Source organism: Molothrus ater, chromosome 1 (genome assembly GCF_012460135.2).
Source record: "Molothrus ater isolate BHLD 08-10-18 breed brown headed cowbird chromosome 1, BPBGC_Mater_1.1, whole genome shotgun sequence".
NCBI classification, from domain to species: domain Eukaryota; kingdom Metazoa; phylum Chordata; class Aves; order Passeriformes; family Icteridae; genus Molothrus; species Molothrus ater.
In genome coordinates this window covers 5,622,977-5,632,823 of record NC_050478.2, presented here as the reverse complement: position 1 = coordinate 5,632,823, position 9,847 = coordinate 5,622,977, and the positions used below count along the sequence as shown (strand labels likewise).

The following is a 9,847-nucleotide window of genomic DNA, read 5'->3' as shown; positions in this document are numbered from 1 at the left end:
TTTTTAATTGCAAAGATCAGAGTGATTAATGTTTAAAATTCTCTAACATAGTTTTTCCAATCTTCCCTTTTTTTCCAGTATGCAAGAACAAAGCAGTCTTACCTCTTTTCTAAGAAACATTTCCTTTTACAGTGCTATAGAGAAATGCTTGAACTACCCATCTGGAAAGTCCAAGCACAGGAGAACAATTTTTATTTTTTTTTCTCAACAATTAAGGTCTATCAGACACCAGAACAGTCAGCAAACAAGCACTTACTGAGACCTGTGGCTAACTTGAAAGCCCAGGACAGGAAAAGAAGAGACTTGTGACATTTCCTCTGAAAAATTTAGAATTAATTTAGTACCTCTATGCTGTAATGTGTGAGTTTCACCTGTTTCACTGAAGACTGGCCACATCTTAAACCACAGTAAATGCTGCCATCTAATGGAGCCTGATCGTTGAACAAAAGCTGTTGGCTCATTCAAGAGCTCATTCCAGCTCACACTGAAAAAAATTTATAGTTTCACCTGAGCAGCATCACTGTGCATGAAACAATCCAGGCTGGACAGGAGACAGACCCACCTGGTATCTTTGCATCTCCTGAGATCTCTGCAGATCTTTCTTTATGAACAGAAGCTGGTTCTGAAAACAGCCATAGAATCATTAAGGTTAGAAAAGACCCCCAAGATCATCAAGTCCCTCTGTAGCATTCAGGAACACACAGTCACAGAATGATTATATGCAGGTGCTTTTGTTGAAGAGCTCTGGGTGTCAGGGGTACAGACCCAAATCTGACTCTGACATGGGTTCAGGATGAACACATTTTTATACCCTTATCATTATATAACTGCATATTAATTATTAAACTGATATTGTTCTATTGTATACATTGATTTCATCCAAGCACAGATTTTGTAATTTCCATCAAACCCCCCCAACACAGTTTCTCATTATTCTTGTTGGGATTAAACAATAGTTATATCCAATTACCAAAAAATCATCACATTTAACAATCATATCAGTTATCATAGTCATTAAATTACTATACAGGTGTAGCCTAACATTTTCCCAGGGCCTACCAGGCCTAGCCTTCCTTTCTAACTCCCCTGACTATCCCATGATTTTAGAAACATTTATCCCTATACTATCACACCCTTTGATTGAACACCTCCATGCCCACCAAGCCACAGCACCAAGTGCCACATCCACTCATTTTTTGAACTCTTCCAGGGACAGGGACTCCACCACTTCCCTGGGGTGGCTGTTCCAATGTTTGGCCATTATAAATCTAGTTCAGACTTTACTGTGTCTGAGCTCCTTAACTCTTAGCTTGCCTGTGCCTTTATTTGTCCCGAAAATAGCTTAGTCTTGACTAAATCTGTCCTATTTTAATAGTATTTAAAAAGGTAAATGACAATTAAAGTTCATTACCTTATTGTTCTTTATATTCTTGGCCTGAAAAATGCTAAATCTTTTCTGACTCCCTGTGAATAGCAAAATATTTTCAGTTTTCTTGTGCTAATAGATATCTACTTTGGGAAAATTCAATAACAATAATAGATTGTCTTGTAATAAATGAAATTGAAGATACTTCTTAAAAAATAGACAAAAACATATTAAGCAGCTGAAGTCTTTATTGAAGAATTTAAACCAGTCATATTCCAAACTGCAAAATAAAAAAAACTCAGTAAAATATTATTACACATTGTTCATATATATTTTTTCAGAATCAATGAAATAAATGCTGTCTCTAAATTTAATAAATGCTACCTCACAAGATACACCAGGAACTTCTTTTCAGATTAGTAAGTAGTGCTTTCTAGGGATAAAGTATAATGATGGAATTTTATTTACAATTATTCCATTCTGGAAACAATATCTCCTGCATAACATTCTTTGATTTTAATTATGATTACAACAATTTTCGTACACTGAAAGATACAAAGAACAAATTAGGTACAACTTTCAGGCACAGGCAACTGAGGATGATCTGTTAAATCCCTTTAGGTGGTTGTGTAAAGACACCTCAAAAATTCTTAGACATAAATCCATTCAAAGATTTTAGGAGGAGGATTGTCCCAAAAACATCAAAATTAGAGGCTGATTATACTCAAGTGTCTTGAGCGAGTCTTTTACAGAAGTGCAGTTATTACTTAATTTTGCTACAATAAAGCCTTTTTTGAAAAATTGGTTCTCCCTAAAGACATATACCTTATCCTATATCCTTGTGAATTTATAAATAAGTGCTTACAACTGATTTTTTATAGATTTCTTCTGTAAACACATGAACTAATATAAAAATGACAGCTGAAAAAATTAACTCACCAACTCCAGTAGCTGAGGAAAAAAATTCCATGGTTAGAGATTTTCCTCTAATATTTATGACATAGTTGTTCCAATCTTAAGTGTTTTAAGGAGCATTTTGCAAATCTGAACAATTACAATACTTGAAGGCTGCCAGTATTATTCTAAATTTAGAGTATTTGTGGGATCAAAATATGGTCTCCATCTGAAAATAAGTGACATTGGTTTAACTGGAAATGCTGCAGCCAGGGGTGACCTCATGTGTCAAGCTTATTGCTGTCTGTTTCAGCAAAGCCATCATAAAATAAAGGGAGGGATATGGAAGAAGCAGGACGTAATTTATCTGCTTTCCTACCATGGTTTTCATTAAGCAGTGATTCAAGAAGACTTTGCTTGTCCTGTATTTCTCGTCCAAAGACAGCACTGTTATGTTTACAATGGTACAAGGACGTATTTTCAAGAGAACGTTGTCTCAAATACCTCCTGAAGGCCTTTTGAATAACAAGAGCTGACACTTCCTCTTGTTTTCTTTTAAGGGTAGAAGAAATTGGGCTGTAAGAACTTTTAGATGGATTGCCAGCTGTAATCTTTTCTTCCATGTCTAATTCAAGACCCTCCGTATCTCCAGCTTCTCCCAAGACCCTTTTAGTGAAAGCCAGCAGGATATCCAAGCAGTGGATCTTATCTCCACTAACTATGGGGATGTCCATGGCTATGAGCTGGATTTTGTTGGGCTTTGGGATGCGCAAGGGGTCTGCCAGAGCATCTGCAAAGTCTGAGAGAACAGAATAATCTATAAACTGTGTTGCCAGAGGGTCAAACTTTGCCCACGTCTCATAAAACATATCAAAGTCATCCTCACAAAGAGGATCTGTGCTCTCCTCAGTGGCAACATTGAAGTTCTCTAAAATGACAGCTATGTACATATTTACAACAATGAGGAACGATATAATGACATAGCTTACAAAATATAAAATACCAAAGCCCTTATTTACACAATTATTTTTCTCTGTTCCTTTTACATTTAATTGGAGAGCACATTTATCAGATTCCTTTAGCACAGGGGCCAGAAGACTATCCCAGCCAGCTGATGTGGTAATTTGGAAGAGGCAGAGAATGCTGCCACAAAATGTTTGGAAGTTGAAAATGTCATCAATCCCACCATCGTGAGGGAGACAGGCAAAGTTTGCCATGCCCACGATGGCATAAATGAACATAATCAGGAAAAGCAAAAGGCCAATGTTGACTAGGGCAGGAAGGGACATCAGCAGTGCAAAAAGAAGAGTTCGAATCCCTCTGGCTTGGCGAACTATTCTGAGGATTCGGCCGACCCGTGCCAAACGAAGAGTTCTCAAAACCGTTGGGGAGAAGAAAGATCGGAACACTTCAGAAACTCCAAGACCTTTGAAAGGAAAAGGAAAACAAAATGTTGCCAGGTCAAGTTAGTCAAATTAATGTCTGTTTTGTTATATTCTGTGCTTTAGGTGTTGGCAGTAACACTGATCACATTACACTGGTCTCAATATAATCAATTCTGAAACTGCTCAGATAAAAGCTTAGGTAAAAAAAGAAAAATTGTAATAGCTTTCAATATAAAAGAGGCATCAAGATTCCTGCATAGTTTGGAAGCTGTGCTCTTCCCAGTTTCTCTAATTTGGGGAGTGAATTTATGCATTCATTGCTCAAGTACCTAAAAAAATCCTTTAAAACCCATTCAGGTCTTGTGCTGGAAGTTCTGGGACTGTCTCTGAGCCACTGTCTGAGTGCTGCTTCTTCTTTAGGCCAAAGCCTAAATGTGAGACTTTGACTAATGCTTGGCACTCAGATGAGATCAGAGAAGAGCAAGAAGAAAATAAAGGAAAATTGTCTCTCAGTGTTTATCCTCCATAACACCTCATTCTATGACACAGTAGCAATGCAAATGATTACAAACAGAAGACCTAAGAAGTCATAATTTTTCTGGGTTGTACAGGATGGCAAAAGGCTACCATGCTTGGGCAAGAAGCAGAGAACTCAGAGCAGTTTTTCTTTCCCATCCTTTATTATATTATATGACCTAAGCCTGAGTAGGAAGGACAAAATAAATTGTACAAGAAACTAGACCTGTATATGACCTTTTGCAGAGTCAATGATCAGCATCTAGTCTTATTTAAATAGTCAAAAACTACAAGCCAGTTTTAATAATTTTTTTAGTCACAAATATTGGCCCAGGTTTAGTATGGTGTTGAGCAGCCAAATTTTCCTAACCTTTCCAAATCTGCAACTGGACTCTGCCTTCTTAAAGGGAAGTCCTGGAAAATTAAATTAAACCCCATTTTTGATGCAAATGTATTTTTAACCTGAATTTTCTTTTCCTGTGACAACGTGTAAATTGAAAGCATAAAACCGTTAGACAACAGTTTAAGTATGATAACTTTAAAAAGATGTTACTGAATTAAACTAATATTCTGTTAATGCCTTAATAAAAATCATACTTAAAAAAATTCAAAAACTCCGTTTACCTTTTAGTACTCTGCAAAAATATAAGGGAAAACAAAAATGCATCCTTTTAGAAGGAATCACTTAGCAGATAGTTTGAAGTATTACAATGGATCTGGAATTTGTTTATCAAACACATGTAGGTGGTTACTTCAAACTAGAATTTGCTTAATATTAGTAAGATACTTTACCTGACCTAGTGGTTGATACTTACTCACTATTGAAAGGATCACAACACTGAAATCAAACACGTTCCAGCCACTTCCAAAGTAGTAGTGCCTTAAGGCCAGTATTTTTAAGACACATTCTGCAGTGAATACAGCCACAAAAAAATAGTTGATTTTATTAAGAACTTCCTTGGTGCCTTTGTCGTTGTTTTCTGCCATCATAACGATCATATTGAGACAGATGAAAATCACAATGGTGACATCAAAAGCTTTGTGATTTACGATGTCAAACAGCAATCCTAGGAATGCATTCTGTGGAGAGAGAGAAGGAGAACTACTAAATGCCAGCTCTGAGACCCAGCCTGCATTCAAATGTTAATCAGTAATTTGTGCTTAGAAAAGGAATTTAAGATAATATAAATTAACAACAAGCTGCTAGAAGCATTTTTTGGTGATTTCTTTAGACCCTCAAAGAAAACTCACCACATTTTCAGTTTTTTCAGGCATTGTGCAAACACATTGGCTTAGGAAAAAATATGTAGCAGGAAAACATTCAGAGTACATTGTGATTGCTCCTTTAATACAAATACTTATTGAAGCAGATATTTTAGGATAAGCAATTCGAATTAAAATGTCATAAGCAGGAAAAACTCTGAGTAGTTACTGTGCAAAGACAGGCCTGGAATTCAATTTAAGAAAATGTAAGAAATAAAGCATAAGATTATTTAAAAGCAAATAACAGCCATGGGGCATGTGCTGCTCTCTATTCATTCTAACCTGCAATAATCCAATCTAGTTGCAGAAGCAACATCATGCAAATTAAATAACCAAGATCATGTTATGAATATCAAATACCTAATAAGAACTGGTTTTAAAAGTTTGTACATTTGAGTAGGTGATAAATAGGTTGTAAATTTATTTAATTAATACCCTCAAAGATGACTGTGTTGGATAGAATTTTTAAATAAAAGAGAGTAAAATCTAAATACTATATTGACTGAGGAAGATGAGGGGCTCTAATGCAAGGTTTATTTCCCAATTCCTGGCTACTGAGTTTAAATATCATCCTCTTTATATCCTCTGTCATATTCTTCTTAAGGTGGCCTCACCGCTGGTCTTGGGATGGGTTTTTGGGGTTTCTTGGATCCAAGTTTTTTTAGGGCACTATAGTACTTTTTCTGTTCCTCAGTCAAAAACAGATCTTTCCCACCTAAGTAAAGACAAAAAAAACATTGTTGTTCAGATGAAGTCAAATTAATACTGACAAATTTATGTTAAAGACAGTAAGTTACTGTTGTCATGAATGGGACCTAAGAGAGCACAGAGACCAAATGCGTCTTCACCATCTCTCCTTTTCCCCTTGATCTTTGATCTGATCTGAGCTGATCATGAAAGTCAAGTCCAGGCAGTGAGAGACTTTTCAAAGTTTTGCAAATCTAGTTCCTATTTTAAAAATTACGTAAGATTAATTAAGAAGAAGAATATTTTATGTTTTTGGGAAAGGCAGAAGCAGAAGAGATTGCTGGACTAGCAAGTAAATCGAGGATGATGAGTAAGAATTTTGGGACCAAGTTCTATGGGGATTTCCTGGCAATGAATTTCTTATTGTCATCCACACCACCTGTATTACTGAGCAACCACTTGGAACCCAGTAATCATAAATCACTCATCATAAAAGCATTGAGCGATCAGCACTTGTACAACAAACACAAAACAATGTTCAGCAGGGCACCTGCAATTGGAATCACTCCAGCTAAACCTCTGAAAATTCTGCTTAACTTCTCTACATGGAATCTCACTGAAAACCCAAAAGAAGCAGAAAAGAAATGAAAGAGAAAAATAAAAAAATAAAAAAAGTCAGTTACAGCATGTGCTAAGAAAAAAAGTGTTACATTCACATAAACTTCTAGCAAATGTTCAAGCTTATCAACTACTTAACCTTTTTATCTATTTGGATTATTGTAACTGGGACTTTGTTATAAAAGGATATTCTTACAGTGAAGTTGGACTGCTGTTCCTCAATCCCTACACATCTTTTCTCTGTCCAAATTCAGAGAACAGAAGAATTTCCTGTGGATTTTATTTCTATTTTTCTCTACCAAAGGCAGTGATGCTTTGACACTTGGTGCATAAATCAGCCTATGGAAACAATAAATTATTCCAGTACAAATTCTGTCTTCCAATGGGAACCTTGAAATTGTAAACCTCCTGTTGGGGTCTGCTTTTCTGGTATTTTTTCAATGAGCAAGATGCTTATTTTTTGTAAGACTTCCAAGTGGATTAACTGACCCAATTTCCCCCGATATTCTGGACACTTTAAACCCATTAATGAGTCAGGACTCAATTGATAAATAAGCTTGGCACAAGGAAGGTGAAGTATTCCAGGCAGAGATGACTATTGCTTTTCTTTGCTGCATTTTCCATTCTAAGATTTTGCCTTCCAGTTCTTACTGAATAACAAGAACAGGGAATATAACAACTAGGAGGAGAAAAGTGGAAGCAGTCATTGCTTCATAGGCTTTAAGCAGCCTTTAAATTTCTACTCAGCTTCCTCCTGGGGTCATGGCTTGGATCCCAATGAAGATTTTTTTTAAAACTTCACTAAATTAATCTGTAGGTTTATTTTGTAGATGAATGACTTTGTAAAGTGTAGCTAGCTTTAGAAGAAATTCTATCGACAAGACCTTTTCAAGGTTCTTTATCAGGAAAGCAGAGGTTACTCCTTCCATGACTGCTTCTTCCATGACTGATTACCCTACTCACATTTGTGAGGTGTTCACTCTCAGCAAAAAGCGGTTTTCTGTTCCCCAAAGCAAATCTTCAAAGCAGAAGAAAATAATTCCACTCTCCTGTAGCAAAGTCTAGGTAACTTTTTTGATTTCTCATTTCTAATGCTACTCAGTGGCAACACTGAAGTTCTCTCCTTCCTCTTTGTCCTCTACTTAGAACAAATTCAGGACTTGGCAGGGAAATAGAATTCACAGGTAAAAACCTTGAGGAAGAGGGGATTCCTGTTTTCAAAACTTGGTTTGAAATGTTATTTTAAATTTATCTAGTCAAACACTTATTTCACAATGTTAGACCTCTAGATGTCAAGCCAGCATTCACTTAATCAAATTGGGATTACAGGACACCATGGGTTAGACCATGTAGTACTTATCTTTTTCCTTTGCTGGTTAAAATTGCTGATAACCACTCCAATGAAAAGGTTCAGCATGAAGAAAGATCCAAAAATAATGAAAACCACAAAGAACGCGTACATGCTTAAGCGTGCTTCAAACTGTGGCTGTTGACCAATCTGTTAAAATAAAAAAAAACAAACAAAAAACAAACCAGAAAAAAATATTGATAAAAATGAAATAATCTCAGCTTTAGCATTTCCAATTCATTATAGCAGATTTTTTTGTTATCATGAAGGATAAATTATTTCTGCACATTTAAGCCTTTATCTAGATGTATAAGTAGAACTGTCTTGCTCTATCTTGTTACTGTTTGTAGAGATAATGAAAAACAAAGCCAAATCCTGTTCTAGCAATTTCTTTTTTAGTAATAAATAAACAGTTCCAATCAGAAGGGATCCTGTGAATGCTCTAATTAGAAAAACAGGATTAAACCTAATGGTGAATTCCCTCCTTTGGGATGCCATCCTAGGCAAGAAGCAATTTAAACCAGCCGTACAAAGAACAATATTGTTATTTAGCAGCTATTTAACTATAGTCAAGAGTACTGTGATGGAATGAGCAAGAAAAAAGGCAAAGTCAACTAAATATAGAAAAGTTAAAACTCACTGCTAGTATGAGAGTGAGAAACAGGACATGCAAATGGGGAAGAAACAGTGAGGGTGTCAAATGTAGGGAAGAAAACCTCAAATAACTGATAAAGCTGAAGGCTGTTTCAGTTCTACTGCACATGTTTAAGAAGGAAGAGAATTTGCTTCAGAGGCACAGTCATATTCTGTTTCCAAATCAGACTTGTAAAAAATTATATATTATCTTGCCCTCTTTTTGTGTGGTATCACTCTATTGAGACCAGTTTCTTTTACCTAAGTTTCAGATATTTGGTACTCCAAGGATTATTGTTTCACTGTGCAGCTGGATAAACTCATCCACTTGTATTTTTGACCTGATGTTGCAAACAAAGCTGAAAAATTGACTGTATAGATAGAAAAGGGAAGAAGGAAAGGGAAAAAACTAAAATTTCATTTCAGTGATATACCTCACGTGAATCCACTGCTGCATACATAATATCCATCCAACCTTTAAAAGTTGCCTGAAAGAAAATGCATTGTTTGTTACAACTAAGAAAAAGAAAAGCTATTGCTAATATAAATGTGTTAATAGTTGTGGAAAAAATAAGAAGTGTGCTGTAAAAAGTATGCATCAATTCTAAGATATGTTTGGAAGTATGATTCACTGGAGTTTATTGCAGAGAAAAAATTATCCTGAAAAGAAAATAAAAGAAAAGTCATGATTCATGTCAAATGCTTTAATGCTAACTACTGTTAAATTGAAATTTTTGTAAAAAGTTTCAGCTCAACTAGCAAATATAACTTAAAAGGAAAAAAACAATTTCTAACAAAACAACAGATGGTTCCATCCTGCAATTTTTATCAATCCTAGAACATTCTGAAGGATCCAGGCAAAGAACTTAATCTAGAAAAGATACAGGGATAATGGAAACTTTTTAACAATGCCTTTCTCTCCTTTGTTGGGTATTAGGGAGCTCAGTGAATTAGCACCCCAACACGTCAGGATTTTTACAACAAAAGAAGACACAGAATTCTAAATAAATTGGTCCATGAGTTTTCTTTCTTATCCACTATGAACTAGAGAAAACAAGAATAACTTTAAATACAGTACCAGGCAGACTATTTCAGGCTTATTTTGTTAATCAAAATTAAAACGGAAGTGAAATTTAA

At 35.5% G+C, this 9,847-nt stretch overlaps 1 protein-coding gene across 1 annotated transcript in view; it reads right to left on the bottom strand.

Moving 5' to 3' along the window:
* Window positions 1-2,476: 2,476 nt before the first annotated feature.
* LOC118684053 (sodium channel protein type 5 subunit alpha-like) overlaps window positions 2,477-9,847 on the bottom strand; it is a 32,336-nt gene continuing 24,965 nt past the window's right edge. The window contains exons 21-25 of the mRNA XM_036378735.1: window positions 9,145-9,198; window positions 8,086-8,227; window positions 6,039-6,139; window positions 4,977-5,241; window positions 2,477-3,686 (exon numbers count right to left, since the gene is read on the bottom strand). Coding sequence (XP_036234628.1) covers window positions 2,542-3,686; window positions 4,977-5,241; window positions 6,039-6,139; window positions 8,086-8,227; window positions 9,145-9,198 — 1,707 coding nt within the window. The 3' untranslated portion in view covers window positions 2,477-2,541. The remainder of the gene's footprint in view (window positions 3,687-4,976; window positions 5,242-6,038; window positions 6,140-8,085; window positions 8,228-9,144; window positions 9,199-9,847) is intronic.